We start from the raw sequence: 16,964 nt of genomic DNA, 5'->3' as shown, positions 1-16,964 counted from the left end.
CTGTCTCTCAAATGGTCTTATCTCCGTTGCCATTCAGCTCCTCAACATATTAAATTCAACATATTAAATGATCAGCTTCTGCGGCATGGTCTCATTCTCTCTCTTTTTTCCACGGTCCGCAAACCTTCATCATTATTTTGCAGTTATTTGTTTTAATATTGATCAATTCAATCAGTCAGTCTTTCCTACCCACGTAAACACCACACTGAATAGAAATAGACTCAAAACATGCATCAAAAGAGACCCTGTCCAGCAACATTCAAATTTTTTTTTTATTTCATCATCATATACAGTACACAAGTCAATAATTGTATAGTAAACCTTAAAATAAGGTCAGTATTTGTATAAAAAAAAATCTGTGCTCCAAACAACAGATTTCTTACGAGTTCAGAAAGAGTAAGAATGGTCTTTTTGAAATCTCTAACAGTCTATCAAAGAGATGCAGAATAGGAAGGGTTACAAGGAACAAGAACATTGTCTGGACACAGAAGACATTTTCACCCACAAACAAGTCCTTTGCACTCCTTTTTTCACACGTGGCCTTTCCTACTGGTGCTCTCAGTGAGACACAGACCTTGACTCATAAGAGGAAAAAAACCCTGTTTGTTCTCGGCATGGTTGGCTTAGCCAGCGCTGCATGTGTAAAATGCATATTGGTCAATGGGGAGGTTGTGACCCAAGGTGCTTCCAAAATGCACCTTCAGCAGTCTGGGAAGACGGCCATGTAGGAATGACTTTTGATACTGATTTTATAAATTCCATGCTGAAAAAATTCACATAAGTTGTTAGCTTGCATGCTTTTCAACTGGTTTGGTCTTTTTTCCTATTTTCAAGTCCTGAAGGTTTAACCTGCTTTATCCTCATGGCTTTTTGCTGAAAGTACTGTTCTGTTTCTGATGCTCACCAGGGCATATTTATAATTTAGGATGATGATACCCTGAATTTCCCATTAGCTTCCCTGTGGCTGGTGAGAAATTGGTCCCTTTAATTCTGTTTTCTTCCTTTTTTTTGTTTGCCAGTGAGAGGCGTGCCGTTTTAGGGGTCGACGTTTTCGATCAATTTACCTGCAGGCGCCAAAACTGTCAGCCCTTATTCATATGGCCGTCCGTGCAGCTCTCCGTGTCTAAGAGCATAGGCTGGACTTGGTCCTGAGAGGTTCGCAGGGAGCGCGTGCTGGATGTAAACCGTGCTGATGGCTGCTGCGAAGGCTCCCTGGTCCACCGATACAAAGAGTTTAGCACTGCACATTTTTGCCAGCGCATCTCGGAGATATTTTGGAATGGTTTTGGTGGAGCTCTGCACAGAATCTAAGGGCACAACCCTTGGCTGCATTAATTGTCTTTAGATAAATCCTAAGGATTTTCTAAGGATGTCGCACTGATAGACCCTGTAAAAAGGGCAAACGGCACCGTGTTTGCCTGTATAAAAAAGAAACAGATCTCCAACCAGTCATGATAAAAAAAACACCAATGTGTTTTGTGCTGTAGGAAAAGCTTTTAAAAAGTCCTCCAGGCACTAAAGCACCCAGCTAGGTTTACCTCAAGAACAACGAATATAGCAAAAAAAAAAAAAAACACACACACATAACCCAGTAAACAAATCAGCATCAGGATCATACAAAAGGTTTCACAAATCATTGAACGGTCCAAATCATTTACAGAATGTTTTTTTTCTACATCAGAGATACAGTACCCCTCTGTTATGTAAAATATACGAAGAGAATTTAGCATAAAGTGTTTTGCTATAACAGTCAGGTCCGGACTCCATTGCACATTTGATGGTACCGTTTGATTAGTTTGAAATTATGCCGTTTTTAACGTTTCCAAATCCATCGTGCATGCGCTGAATATAAACAAAAATCCTCTGGGTTTTTGCGTTTTTATATATGAAATGAAAGTTTGTGTATCACAAGGCCAATCATGTCAGCGAAGCAGCTATGCTGCTGATGAGTGTCGAGCCTCGTTGGTTCTTCTTCTTTTTTGTCTGTGTGTGTGTGTAGAGAAGTCTTATCTTTTGTATGTGTTGTTCAGATTTTAAAAGCTCTGAAAATATTTAAAAACATGCTTTATCCAACCAGTACTGCACATGCATTTACCGAGGAACTCACTGACGTACATACTCTAAAGTTGCATGTAACTTTGGCAAGGGGGGGCGAGCTTTTTTTTTCCTTTCCAACCCCTACTGTACATAAAGCGTCAATACTCAAACCATCCCTTATGGCTGTCGGTTACAATACTGTACAAAATCACACAATAATAGAAATAAATCCACGGAAAACAGATAGAGAAACATTGCATACATAAAAATTTCACATTGCTTAAAAAAAGTAGACAGGTGGACTACAGCCTGAAAGTAGTGACGGGCGTCCAGCGGAACGGCATGAGCGCTCACCAAAGGAAATATGGCAGTAAGGGAGGAGGATGAGGTGAATATCCTGTTCTGCTGGCCATTTTTCTACCTTTTCAGATCTGATTCTGCTGCACTCAGTGCAAACAAAGCCACGTCTGAAGAGGAGAAGTGGTCTTTTCAGAGCTGGTCTGAACTCCATAAATCAGATTCAAATGCTCACTACTCACAATGGTCAGGAACGGCATCATATTGTCCTTGTTTTTTATCTTTAAAAAGTGGAAGTGGAAGTTTTTTATCTTTAAGATGTGGAAGTAACCACATCTTTTTATGATAGAAGAATTATATTATAGAAGAATTTCTGGAAGAAATTATACATTTTTTTTCCCCAATTAAGACGATATGGTGTGCATGTTAGTTTTTTGTTGTTCACGTTTTTACGACAATTTTTCCAAATGAAAATTGTGTGATTTTTTGGTTTAGATAGATTGCCAGCATTGTTTGTAGTTGTGGAGTGTGCATAAAGCCCCTAACAGCAAGTCAAGGTCATTTTTCCTCAAGCGAGTGCCTGTTTCCTGCAGCCCTGGCCTCTTCGCCTGATGGATGGAGGAGGGAGAAACTGTGTTCTGTTCCTCTGTGTTGGACCAGGACCCAAACCATGTCACCCTAAACCCAAACCCACTCCACCAAACGCATTTTCGTTCACCAGTCGCCCTCACCCCTCACTCCCTCAGTATGTGCCTAATGCAGAATGACAAAGATCGCAACCTTTCATGCACGCCTACAAATGCAAAGGGTTTTAAACTAGAGGCACAACGAGTAGACGGTGATGCGTGGCCCTCATGAACCGCGTCCTCCTCCTTGTTCTGGCCAAAGAGAGTTTCTCAGGGAGGATCCCGCTTGGCTGTGGGTGTCACTTGCCTTATTTATTGCAGGAAAGGCCCCTAAATATTTACATTGAAGCCGTGCACCATCCGAGATGTTTATTGCTGGTGTCAGTAGCACTTTCCTGTGGTGAGTTCCTGCTGCCGCGCGCGGCCCGTTCACTAATCAAGCTATCTTTCTTTCATACTCTCTTTCTTTAAGTTTTCTCTTTAAAGGCATGCGGATCAACACAATAGAGATGCAGAACAACCCAGCTCTTTTTCTTTTCTTTTTTTTTGTTGAGGAATAGCACATCCTTTTCCTTTCTCACCCACTTTACTGTAAAACATGCCTTTTCACATACTGAACAAGAGGTTTTTCTTCTTAACATTAACACAACCAAAAATAAAAACCAATGATGATCAATGCAAAAAAATAAATAAGACTTTGCAATGAAATTCTGTAAACCCGAAAGCCTCGTATTTTTTCTGACTTGTTCACAGCTACATAAAACCTTATTCTTACAGCTAATTCATTAAAAGAAGTTTGGAATGATGCAATAATTTAAAAGGATGGCACTGTCTCTGAAAAATATTCCCAAAACAATACAATAACTTTTTTTTTCATCCCAGCAGAAGATGATTTCTTATACATTTACACACACACACTCACACACTTTACAGCACAAGAAGAAGGAATGCTCGTAAGACAGACATCTGGGTTCACGTTGAGGGTCTTGGCTTTTATCGAGGTATAGCTTAACGTGCCGTTTCACGGCCTTCAAAAAGTCTCGACAAACACAGAGTGTGATAGAAAAATGGCGCTGGGTGCCTCGGACGGCCAGGGTGCTCATGGGAGATGATGCCATCACTTGTGTTTGTAATAACACGAGTCATCGCCAGGAGACATAACCTAAACACCACTTTCCTCCTGGCACCAGCACCGCGCAGCGACGCTGCTGTGTTTAGAGTGGCCATCTCCCATCAGCCCCCACGGTTGTCGTGCCGACGTCTGAGACTACACAGGAGGCTCCTTGTCCACCACGCCCCTCCTTTGAATCAGAAAGTGGCCACGAGCGCAGGTCCGTACGCACTCCTCGGTGTTCCCATGACTCCGCCCGTCTGTCTGTACATTCCCCTTCGTTCTCGGCTGTGCGTTTGGCGCTCGCCGGGTGCTCAGACGTAGGCCGACTCGCTGGACTGAGTCCTGCCCAGGTTGGGCGGCTGTGACAGGTGCGCCATGTCCTTCTTGCGGATTTCGCAGATGGACTTGCGTCGGGCCTGCACACCGCGAATGGCTGCCTTGATCTTCCTCCAGCCCAGGTGGTTGAGCTCGGCCAGGTTGAGCACCACGCAGATGCCGCTCACGGCGAACATGAAGACCAGGAAGACCGTCTTCTCCGTGGGCCGCGAGACGTAGCACTCCACCTCCTTCAAACAAGGGTAGCGGTCGCACTCGAATATGCCCGGCACGCTGAATCCGTACAGGAAGTACTGTCCGGCCAGGAAGCCGATCTCCAGCGCGTTGCGGAACACCACCTGGATGATGTAGAAGCGGGAGATGCCCTCCTGCCGCCGCACCTTGGAACTCTTGCTGTGGGTGAGGCCGCGGGGCGCGTTGGGAATCTCCTTCACCTCCAGGCACTCCGGCTCGTCCTTGCCCCCGCCGCCGCCGCCGTCCGGGTGCTGCACCAGGATGCCGTTGATGTTGCGCAGCTTGCGGGCGCCTTCGCGGCCGTAGTCGCGCTCTATGATGGGGTAGAGGAAGGAGTAGCGGCGCTCCCGCTGCTTGGCCGACTGGTGGACGGAGTAGGTGATGAAGCACAGGCTGGGCGTGCACACCAGGATGATCTGGAAGACCCAGTAGCGGATGTGCGAGATGGGGAAGGCCTTGTCATAGCACGCCTGGTTGCAGCCTGGCTGCATGGTGTTGCATATGAACATGGTCTGCTCGTCCTCGTACACGGTCTCTCCCACGATGGCCACGATCAGGATCCGGAAAATCACCACGACTGTCAGTAGGATCCTGCGGGGAGATGAGGACAGTCATTTTTCATTGTGCAGGTTTATTATTTCTCATCGCACCATAAGATGGAGGGAGGGTGCAGGTGGAAGGTATAAAGAAGATGATCATTTCCAGCACATACAATAAAGCTGATCAGGGAACATTAACATCTGGATCCGACGCCTTCGCTGCACGCTGATCTATTAATAGAACCGAGCTGAGAAATTGCTGAAGAGCTTTTACTTGCCACGCCTCCCTGTTCACAAAGGCTGCATAAAAATGTACAGTGCCGAGTTGACAGAAGGCCTTTCTAATTATAGCAGCTGTCGTGGCATTAAGCCCATTTAACGTTGCAGGCCGAGGCGATCTTCGCCTTCCTCTCTCGCCATAGCAACAGTTGGGATTATGCACCTTGTTTGACAGGGCTTATGTTCTATTTCTGAACGTGTTGCGCGGTAAACAAGGTGTGTGACAGTGGCTGTTCATCACAATGACAAGAGATTGAGCCTATTTACAGGACTTTTATTCATGAATGATTGGGGCATGTTAGCGTGTTTACAATTCAAACTAATTCAGAAGCATTTTGCACCATTAAAAAACATGCATTTATCTTTATATACCACATCTCTGCTCACATTCATATTTAAAGCAAATTCGGAACACAGAGCGACGAAATTTAGCTTTGCAACTTGCATTTTAACCCAAACTAAATCAAAATCTCTAGGTGGATTTATTCACACAAACAACATGAACAGATTCAAAATTCACCTGGAATAAATATATCTTTTTTGTTTTAAAGATAATATTTTTCGAGGAAGTGTTATAAAATAGGTGTATGTACTATAGATGTGTTATATAATGCAAATATTATGCTGATTTATACCTTGTCACCAACTGTTCTCATACCATCTGCACCAGTGTTCTGCAAACTTCAACTGGAGGTGTCATGCCAAATAAATATTTGATGCGATTAGGGGCTGTATGGCCTCTAATCCAGCGGCCTGAATGGATTTATCAGCCGTCCATGGCCCAGCTGTGGGACGAGGGTGGCAGGGGTGGTTTTTAATCTTAACCAAAGTCAGGTCCAATCTCTCCTGCCCACTGCAGAGGTCACCAATCATATCAAGATACAAAAAAAAAAAAAAACACAAAAAATAAAGAAATAAAACTCAGTAATCTAAAGTGTAGGAATTGCAATGAAATCACATGAAAAGATAACAAAGGGGAAACGGAGGAGGAAGAGGGAAAGCCTCGGTCCTCTGTGCTGCAGCATTAATACGCTTATGTGATCAAAACCCCGCCAAGAGCATTCCCATTTTTCTCTCCAAAAAACACACAGTCAGTTAAACGCATGCTGTTAAAAACTCCACAAAACCAGAAATCCCAGTCAACAGGCATTAGAGGAATCTTAAAAAAGGAAACGGGGGGAGATTTGTTGTAAATTAAAAAACAAAAGCTGCCAAATTTGGGGGAAAATGCAAGAAAAAAAAAGGTGAAAATCTCATCAGAGAGAATGAATTATATAATAGCTTTCACACGCAAGCCCACAACATTTAATCTGTAGCAGGGCCAATAGAGGGATTCTTGCATTAGTATTTTTAATGCCATCCAAAGCTTTAGATTATCTATGGCCAAACCCCCACCCATCGTCTTCTTTCCCCATCTCTCCATCTCTCTCTCTCTCTCTCTCTGTCCCTGTGGCTTGTTGCACACAAAGCTTGCTCTTATTTTCCTGCTGCTTTTTGCAACCTCCACGGGGAAGGCATGTTAAACATGCTAAATTAAATTGCCTTTGTGGGGGGGAAAAGCCATTTGAAGCATCAGACCTTACAGGCTTGGCTGTCACAAAAGACTGAATTTTGAGTTTGTTCTGTAAACAGTGGTGCCGTGGGGGTGGAGGCTCCTCTACCTTTCCATTCGTCATCGTTTAGCCCCAGTTAAACGCGTGATTTAAACCCGGGCTGATGCCTCGCCGTTCAGAGCCGACTACAGGCATCTGCTGAAGTTCCATGACGATGGAGGTTTGCTGGTGTGGTAAAGCCCAGCGGCAACGTGCCGATCGCCGAGGACCGATGGGGCTATGGGATCGCCGGGTCTCTTACCCACAAACCCCCAGCCAGCACCCGCTCAGTCCTCCTGCCTCTTTCCATTTCCCTCACACCCTTCTCTTCCTCCGACTGTTACCACGGCAACAACAGAGGGGCAGAGAGGAGAGGAAAGTGTGTGCGTGTGTGTGTGTGTGATTTCTTTTGTAAGGACCACCTATAATAAAGTCTTTTAGCTTTGCCTGTAGCTCTGCAGGGGTCTTTGTGCTCTGGAAGCCCATCATCATCTGCTGGAGAACACAACGAAATCCCATCTCACCAGCACACAGCATCGTGAAACCACATTTTGCACCAAACAGATGATTTATCTCAGCCAATAAAAAAAACACCCAGCCCTGTGCGATCATTATAATCATTGCTTTCATTATTTCTTCTTTTGGCTTTAATATTTTAGTCATGTCCAGTAATAGCAAAAGTGTTCTCAACCAGCTGCATGAACAGGTCTACTTTTTAGACAATGTGCACAAATACATTAATGATAACACACATAAAATGACATTTTAAATGTGTATGTTCAGCAGTGTCTAGTACAAATCAGACTTGGTCTTATAAAAAAGCATTACGTTCCTTACAGAAGCACTGTTACACAGAGTGTGAAGTCTTCTTCAGACCCTGTTCTATAGAGAGACTGGATTATGGTCCAGGTCACGCCCAGATCGTGCATGGTTCAAAGGTGACTATGTCTTTAACATGACATCCACGGATTTTCCGTAATGCCCATGTGTGGGTGTGTCTGCCGGAAGGTGCTTGGTGATCCTGCAGTTATAGAAATTCCACTGGACCTTCTTTTTTCCATGTCACTCACACACACACACACACACACACATGGTGACAGAAGGTGAGGGGCTTTGGGTGGGAAGGTCCGTCTGTGCTCAGGTCTCATCACTGCCAGGAACAACAACCACACTACACACACACACACACACACACTCACACACAAAAAACACATACTTGAGGAAGAGAGTTTATGTGTATTATGTGTGTGAGTGGTTGCAATGGTCTGTTTGTGCATATATTTGTATATATGTATATTTATGTTTGTGTGTGAGTTTGTGATGCATGTAGAAGCACATTACATAATCTGGATTTTGGCCTAAAGGTTGTTGAATCCCACTCTCTCTCTCTATTGTTTTATTGTTCCCCATCTGGAACTCTCATCCTGCTGGGATTAAGATGCATTTCCCTGCCTCCATTTGTTTATATGCACATATAGACAAAAAAAATCTACACAACACCTCGGCTGCATTATTTGCTGCATTAAACAACATGCTTTACACTTACATTTTGGCTTTTAGTCTCGCTGTATGTGCATGCTTTTGCACTTTCACACTGAGGTAGAGAGTAAAAATGCAGACCAAGATTTCATTTCAACAAACCAGTTGAGTAGAGAGTAGAAAATCTTGGCCTAAAACCTCTCTTTTAGTCTCTCTTCCTGTTTTCAACAAACATGGCAACAGTGCAGGAAAAGCAGAACAGCAACTGTGAGACGACTAAGCAGGTGCTTATAGACAATTTAAACTTTTTAACATCGTCACCATTCCTCTGTAGTAACTCTCTAAAACTATTTGCTAATATGTGTTACGTCCTTTGGGCCGTAGAGTGGTTAGGGGGGTGCTCTGTGTTTGGTGTGCGTTTCCCTTTTAGGCTGGTTTTGCTGGGTGGAGGTTGGGATTGATGGTTCCGCCTGCCTATTCCCTCATCATCAGTCTGCCAATCAACGGGCAACTCCAGCCACCAGACAGGGGCCTATTGTTGTGGAGCCGGAGGAGGATAGAGAGGAGAGTTTCGGAGTGTTGAAGAAGAGTTCGAGAAAAGCCTTTGTTGCGTGTTAGAGTGGTCAGTGTTGTTAGTTGTATTTTTGTTGTGTGAACTGTATAGTCTCTCCTTTTATGGTGTGGTGTTGGTATGTACAGCACTCTACGTTTTGGATGGTTGTTCACTTCTCACTGTCAATAAAAACAGAATATTTCACTTCGGCCTGGTACGTGTGTATTCCCGTCTCACACATCCCTCTCCTTTGTTGTCACATTTCCCAACCCCTAGACGGGGATGTGACATATGCCCCCTGTCTGCCAGAAACATGGCAGAAACTAGATAAAAGGCTCTATGCACATACGTATTTAGCATTCAAAGGCCGTTTTAAATGTTGAAATGCACGGCCAGCGGATGGGTAGGATTTTGCTGATGCCTCCATGCAACAGAAAATGATGGGCGGTTTGAAGGGAAAATAAGATTTGTCCTGGTATACTGTATACACGCTGCTCTACCCATGATGCCTTGGGTTGCAGAGAAAGTGGTAAAGCTTTAACCTCTGATACAGTTAAAATACATGCATTAATTCCCAGAAATTGATGAAACCGCTCACCAGCGCTGGGATGTGTCACAACAAGTGACAGAAGAGAAGGTGGGAGGACCATAATCCAGATTAATTCTGCTGTTTTGGACAATTCTAAGGCGACCGGACTTGGTTGTGCCAACTCGCAGGCCCAAATCACACTCACAGGCACATGCCAGCGCCCCACCAGCCAGCATTGATGCGCCAACCCCTGATCACCCACGCCAACATACACCCGCACCATTGGGTGCCTCCCATGTCTGCTGAGTCAGCCAGGACCATTTGGAGGACAAGGATGTCCAAGGATTTGACAATTGGGGAACATTCAGGAAACAGAGCAGGGAATTTATAAAGCCGAGGTTCAAGCCATGGACAACCGTCAGCTGCCCTGAAACTACTGAGCAGAAGTCACTCCTGCTAAAAGCATCGATGTTGCGTCCCTAAATGCTTTGCACCAGGGAGTAGTAAACGGAGAATCTCGGTTTGCCATTCCGTGTGCGTTTGTGTGTGTGTTTTCCTTTCCTTTTCAGGTGTGTGTCTGGTTGCTGGCTCCGCCCAATGCCAACGTAATTCGAATCCCGATCCGCCAAGGTGCCACTGAGGTGCCACTGAGCACCGTCCCCACACACTGCTCCCCGGGCGCCTGTCATGGCTGCCCACTGCTCACTCAGGGTGATGGGTTAAATGCAGAGGACAAATTTCACTGTGTGCACCGTGTGCTGTGCTGCTGTGTATCACAAGTGACAATCACTTCAGCGCGATCACATTGTCCACGTTTCTTCCCTCCTAGACAGGAAAGTGACAATCAACTAAATGTGAACTAATGCCAAATAATAAATCAGTACCAGTCGCTGGAGATGATGCATGTTATTGTCATTACCATGAAATTATATTATACTGTGGATATTGACCATTTGTAAATGGCACCATCTGAAGATCATATAAATGTTCTGTATGAGTGTTTGTGTGCGTGTGTGCAACATGGCCATAAGCTGACTTGGCAAATGGAGGCTCTGTGAATGGCAGCATACTGTTGGCAGGCCATGAGAGTGTGTGTGTGCGTGTGTGTAATTTACAGCCGGATACTACAGGGCAACGTGCAAGTCTGTGAATGAGGTGTGAAGACGCACACAGCAGCCTGTGTCTCTTAACACTCGAGTCCCACAGATACCCATTGTTATGACTAGTCATTGTGTGTGTGTGTGTGTGTGTGTGTGTTATCTAGGGACAAAATGTTCTTAAAATACTTTAAGAAATGGGGAGTTATTTAAAAACTAGGGTTGGTGTAGTTTGATTATTACATAAATTTTACAGATTTATTCACAAACAATTATACATAAAGTTGTCTGTTCAGTTTTCATACACCCTTATATACCAAAAACGTCAAAACATGGCATTTGGTGGTCCTCACTACGAAAAAAGCCGGTTATAAAATACACGCAGTCCTCACAAATCTGTAATAATAATAGTTTGTGGCTGTTGTAGGTGCATATCTTACTTTACAGAGTGCTGAGAGCATGTCACAAAGTTTGCTAACTGCGTCACCACCCCCTCTACCCCAACCTGCATGTGCTCAAGCACGCACACACACACACACACACACACACACACACTTGCAGCAGATGCTGCTCTCAACCCTAGGGGACAGCACACAAGAAACACGCACACACACGCACTTACACACACCTACATACACACACCTTGGCTCTTTCTAAAACCCCTCCCGGGTAATCTCTGTTTCTTTCTTCGTGCGCCATGCATTTGTTCGTTCCCGACTGTTCTGCAGCCCTTGTCTTCCTGCCCTGTCCCCGGTCTCTGACACTCGGGACGGAGTGCCGCCGTTTCCACGTCCGTGTCTGTGCACACAGAACCGTTCCTTCACTTCCTCTTTTAAACAGAGAAGGACCGTGAAACAGTAGGCTCCGTCGGGATCCTTGAGGAGCTTTTCGAACAGCTCCAGATTCCCTTTGTCCATGTCCTCACATCACTCCATGCACAGCATGTCACTAACACTTCATTCTAATACACAACAGCACCAATTAGGCTGTGTGGCTGATAAACACTTCATATTCACAGTAATTCATCATTTATACATTTAGATCAAGGAGAAATGGGAGTTTGCTTCTACTGGGTTTGCTCATTCTGTGGACCTGTGCATTAATAATGAACCACAAGGTTTATTGCTTGGTCCATCACCTCTCTTGGTGCTATTGTTTCTTCTCACCTTACACAAGATGGTAGAATGAGGCCATATTTAAAATGTGAGCATTTATTAAAAGGGTTCTATGTTGCATCGTTTGCATCTTCTGAGTAGCTCCACGTTGGGATTATGTGTTCACAACCCATTTAGAGCCAAACTCATGGCTCGTGCCCTCCCATGGTCAACTTTTTCCAATTTTCTCACACTGTCTCTCCATGGTTTATACGATTACCATCGCCTGTCCTGTCTCCCCATTATCACCCATTCACTCTGCACAGGGTGATCCCAGCGGGAGCAACATGAGAATGGGAAGTAGGATAAAGTGTGTTGCTCAGGTAGTGGTAGGATTTGCTGGGTAGCATGAGATGAACTGCTGAATGAAAGCATGTTTGAATGAATGTACAGCTGTATGTAGAAATCTACATTTTCAGGGTTATTTCTAGGGACCCTTGGTCTGGGACTGCACTTGAATACATGATTCCGCAAGCTATCTGGATTATGTAGTTTTTTGCATATCGATGATCATGCTACATGCTGAAAAAAAAAAAAAAAAATTTTCATCCGCATCTTTATCCGCAATTTTGATCTGCCGTGTTCCGGTACACCGACCCCCCAGTGTTGCCACCAGCCTTCTCTCCCCAGTCCTGCCATTTTCAGCAACCCCTAACAGCGCTGGCCTCAGCTCTGCGCAACGCATGCCATCTGCCAGCTCCTTTCCAGACCTGCCCTGACTCCGGCATAGCTGGCTGACTGGTGACGCCATTGAAATAAACCTTCTGGACGAGGTTCCTAAGGTGAAATAGCTACAGCGCATGCATGAACCTCGTTGACGTCAAGGAAGTGTACATTTGAATTCCATTTAGAAAATGTCCAGGAACCTGCTCTTCATTCACTACAAGGTTCAGCCAGTAGACACAGAGGCGGTTCTAGGGGTGGGGCAACCTGGTTGGCCCTGTGTTGTGTCCCTGTCCTGTCACTCATCTGTCCTTTGTTTGAGAGTGTTTCAACATGGTGTGACTGGTGAAATGTATAAATCCTATCCAAACAAGGGATTGTGAAAAAAGTGAAAGTGAAGTGATTGTCACATGTGATACACAGCAGCACAGCACACGGTGCACACAGTGAAAATTGTCCTCTGCATTTAACCCATCACCCTGAGTGAGCAGTGGGGAGCAGTGTGTGGGGACGGTGCTTTGCTCAGTGGCACCTCAGTGGTACCTTGGCAGATCGGGATTCGAACCAGCAACCTGATTACGGGGCCGCTTCCTTAACCACTAGGCCACCACTGCCCCCACTAGGTCACCACTGCCCGTGTGCAAGGATGTTGGACAAATGCTAGACCCCTCTATGAATATTGTGGCCCCGTGATGGCCCCTAGTAGTACGCAGTTCTACATTTGAGGCAGCCATGGCCGTCTGTGTCGTTGGCCAACTGTAAACTCCCCCAGGGACTCCCCCAGTTAGACATGCAGGGAAACGTCCTAATTTCTCATGGAACATTCATCTTTTTAATTTTAGGACAAAAAAAAAAGAAAAAAGACAGAGAAGAGCAGGTCCTGATTATACAATGCAACATGAAAACACCAGTTCCAGCCAGCGCCTGCCGTGTCAGTGAAACCGTTTCTTCCTCCATCTCCCATTATAGGCCAGTCACACGAGACTGGGTAGCAGTGAGAAAACCCCCGTGCAAATTCTTACTCGACCGTGAAATGGATTCCGCTCCGAGACTGGAATTTGGTCCGACAGAACACAGTTCTCCTCTTCAAGGCGTCGCTCGCTGATCACGACAAGTTAACTCCCGCCCTGATCAGCATTCGGCCCACGCCCAGAGAGGCAGAGGGAGCGAACCGGGGCTATCAGCCCAGCCAGCGAGCTCGTTCATAACCATCTGCCTGTTCTAATGGCTTTCACTCCAGTGATGGAAAGAGTGCGCAGGCCCAGGAGACCGAGCTGTGGAAAAAACAGCCTGGTCAACTGGTCCTTCACTTCTCGAAAAACACACGGTTTATCAATTCAGGTCAGGTCGGGCTTTTCCGATAGCCATTGCCTGTCTGAATATTGGGATATGAATACGTTGCATTCCATTCCTGTGGCGAACCAGGCTTTTATCTGGAAGTGCCAATCATTTGGATGGTACTGCGTGGAGGTCAAGTAGGAAGTGTACAGTGAGTGGGGGTAGGTGCAAGTTAGGTGATCAAATTACTGCTCAATACTGGACAAAATTACACATCATATTCACAAATATCATATCAATGTCATATCATCATAAAAAAATCTCTGCTGAGAAATCGACCAAATCTGAATTTCTGACTCATGGCACATGGCTATTAAAATTTGAATGAAAATGAATAGATGGCCGTTATGTTCGAGAGAAAGAGAGAGAGTGTGTGACGGAGGTCACATGATGTCACGCCGCCCTCCTGCGGCGTTAATAAAGCGGGGCGCAGCTGAAGTGCCTGTTTCAGCCAATCGGAGCTCAGAATGCCATGCCTCCAGGATTAATACTAGAGCTGAGTAGCATCTGAACAGGAAGTCACTTCTGTCTGCCATGAAAACACACACACACACACACACATTTCCCATACACGTACACATCTTCACACACTTATACAAAGTAATTACTCACTATTATAATAAAAAGCATTTTAGATGTTGAGATGTGTCTTGAGTGTTTTTTTTTTTTGCACATTTGATTCATGAAGACTGAGGATATTGTGGGGAAGGGCGGGGACCCTTACCTCCCGATCATAGTCGAGTGCTGCTGCACAGCAGCCTCTAGGAGGCGCTCCAGGATGGTCCACTCCCCCATGGCCGGTCCCAAGATGCCTGCACTGGACGCGGTCTGCGGACTGCCCACTCTCCCCGGAGCTCCGAGGGCCCCAGGCGCCGAACTCCACCCCCGGCAAAGTGAGGTTGTGTTGGGGCGGTAAGAGAGAGAGAGAGAGACCCCCTCCGGCTGGATCACTGGGTGCCCATCCCGCTCTGCTCACTCCTCTCGGCGCTCAGGATCAGGTGGAGGTGTGTTCCTCTGTTCCTGCGCCCCGCCCCTCCCGTACAGGAGACCAATCAGGCACCCCGGTGGAGAAGGTAACTTCGAGCGTATGGCCACCTGTTCGCCTCACCTACGCTCCTACAGGGACACGAACGCTGACCTGCCGCTTCCACTCAGGTCTCTCTGCCATTAATCAGACATAATTCACTCACACACACACAAACCCACACACACACACACACAATCTCTGTCTCTCCCCCCGATTTATCTGTTCTAATCCACCCAGCACGTTTATCTAGCAGCAGCACCGATGATGCCAGGCATTAACGTCGCACAGGGAACACACTCTCAGCCTTAGCCAGGAAACCAGCGAGCACACACACACACCTCACACACACACAGACACACACACTTACTCAATCTTCCGTCTTTCCTTTGTTCTCTCTAAGTGTTTCTGTCCAGTGGCGGCAGTGAAGCTTCACAACTACCTTCTCTCACGTCCATCTTATTCCTCTCCTCCTCCCCGTGACCCCAGTGTCACTCTGAGCCCTCGTCACAACGGGTCCCTATCTGAGAGTGGCGCGCTCGCTCGTTCTCTCTTGAAGTAATTGCACTTGTATCCCTGCTCTGCTGGTGTCTTCTCTCTCTCTCTCTCTCTCTCTCTCTCGGTTACTATGGCATTCCCCCTACTGCTCTTCCTCCTCCTCTCTCCCCACTGTCATCATCACGGTCTTCATCACCAAATTTCATCTCAAGTCCACCTGCCTTCCTCCTCTCTCTCTCTCTCTCTGTCTCTACCCTCCTCCTCCTCCTCCTCCTCGTCCTCTTCCTCGCTCACGTTCTCTCTCTCAGGCACCCGGCTGGTGCGTGTGTCCAGAGGATTAACGGAGGGAATCACAGCTCGGCTCCGCCCACTTTCAGCCTCCCTCCATTTCCCTCTCTCTCTCTCTCTCTCTCTCTCCCCCTCCCTCACTGCTCCCATCTAAACACTACACATGCACCCGAGCTCTCTTCGTCCTGTATTTACCCATAGTCTTTCTGTTTTTTTCCCCTCGTTTCCTCCATCCCTTTTTCATTCCAGTCCATGAGTGCCATGACGTTCCATGATGGATTTTCACTGCATGTGTTCAGTGCAAACTGAGAAATTTCACCAACACACACAAATAATTATACACACACACACACACACACACACACAAATAATTAAATATATATATATATATATGTGTGTGTGTGTGTGTGTATACACACACACACACACACACACACATATATAATGAAATAAATACACACACACACACACACATATATATAATGATATATATATATATATATATATATATATATATATATATATATATATATATATATATATATATATATATATATATATATATATATATATATATTTACACACACACACAAATTATTTTACATATATACACACACACACAAACACATGCACACAAATTATTGATCCAGGGGATGGGTGTCTCTGAAGGAAGCGGTGGAGACGGATTTAAAGAAATGATCCAGACTCTCCGCTCATCGGATTACAGTGACTTCACTGCCGTTACTGGAGGACGGAGGCGGGTTTACGAGACTCGGGGAGGCCCAGAGCGTCTCCTGCAGAGGCTGCTGAGATGAATCAGTCGACCCGTCCTCCGCCGTGTTTGGGCGTGAGAGCTGATTCAGAACTCAGCGGCTGCTCATGACATGAACAATGACCAGAGGGGAAAATACTCAGCCATTACAGGCGCTGTGATTGGCAGAAGCCAAGATTTCTTGGCGGAACCTTGCCCAAAGCGCCACACACTGCCTCCATCAGCTCATCTTCTTCCCATAGTGCATCCTGCTGACGCATCTTGCACAGGATGCAAAAGAACCTTCATCAGAGCAGAACACCTTCTTCCAGTTCTGATGCTCACATGCAGGTTGTAGGAGCTTTGGGAGTTGGACATGGGTCCAAACAGCACGGCTCCATACACAGGCAGCAGCCTGCGCGCCCCATGTGGACCACCGCAGACCAGGAACATCCTTCTTAAAGGATAATCATTACCGGCTGCCCTGTCCTCGCCGTGCGGCAATGTCACCGCAGTAGGACGCTTTCAAAAGGTCA

General features: G+C 45.9%; 1 protein-coding gene across 1 annotated transcript; it reads right to left on the bottom strand.

The window, feature by feature from the left end:
- Window positions 1–254: 254 nt before the first annotated feature.
- gjd1b (gap junction protein delta 1b) lies at window positions 255–15,712 on the bottom strand. Its single transcript, XM_029001748.1, has 2 exons — window positions 14,592–15,712; window positions 255–5,235 (listed from the first exon to the last, which is right to left on the bottom strand). Exons 1-2 carry the CDS (start codon window positions 14,660–14,662, stop codon window positions 4,386–4,388), a joined length of 921 nt encoding a protein of 306 aa, XP_028857581.1. The 5' UTR covers window positions 14,663–15,712; the 3' UTR covers window positions 255–4,385.
- Window positions 15,713–16,964: the final 1,252 nt, after the last annotated feature.

The sequence above is a fragment of the Denticeps clupeoides genome, chromosome 13 (genome assembly GCF_900700375.1).
Source record: "Denticeps clupeoides chromosome 13, fDenClu1.1, whole genome shotgun sequence".
NCBI classification, from domain to species: Eukaryota; Metazoa; Chordata; class Actinopteri; order Clupeiformes; family Denticipitidae; genus Denticeps; species Denticeps clupeoides.
This window is presented reverse-complemented; position numbering and strand designations above follow the sequence as displayed.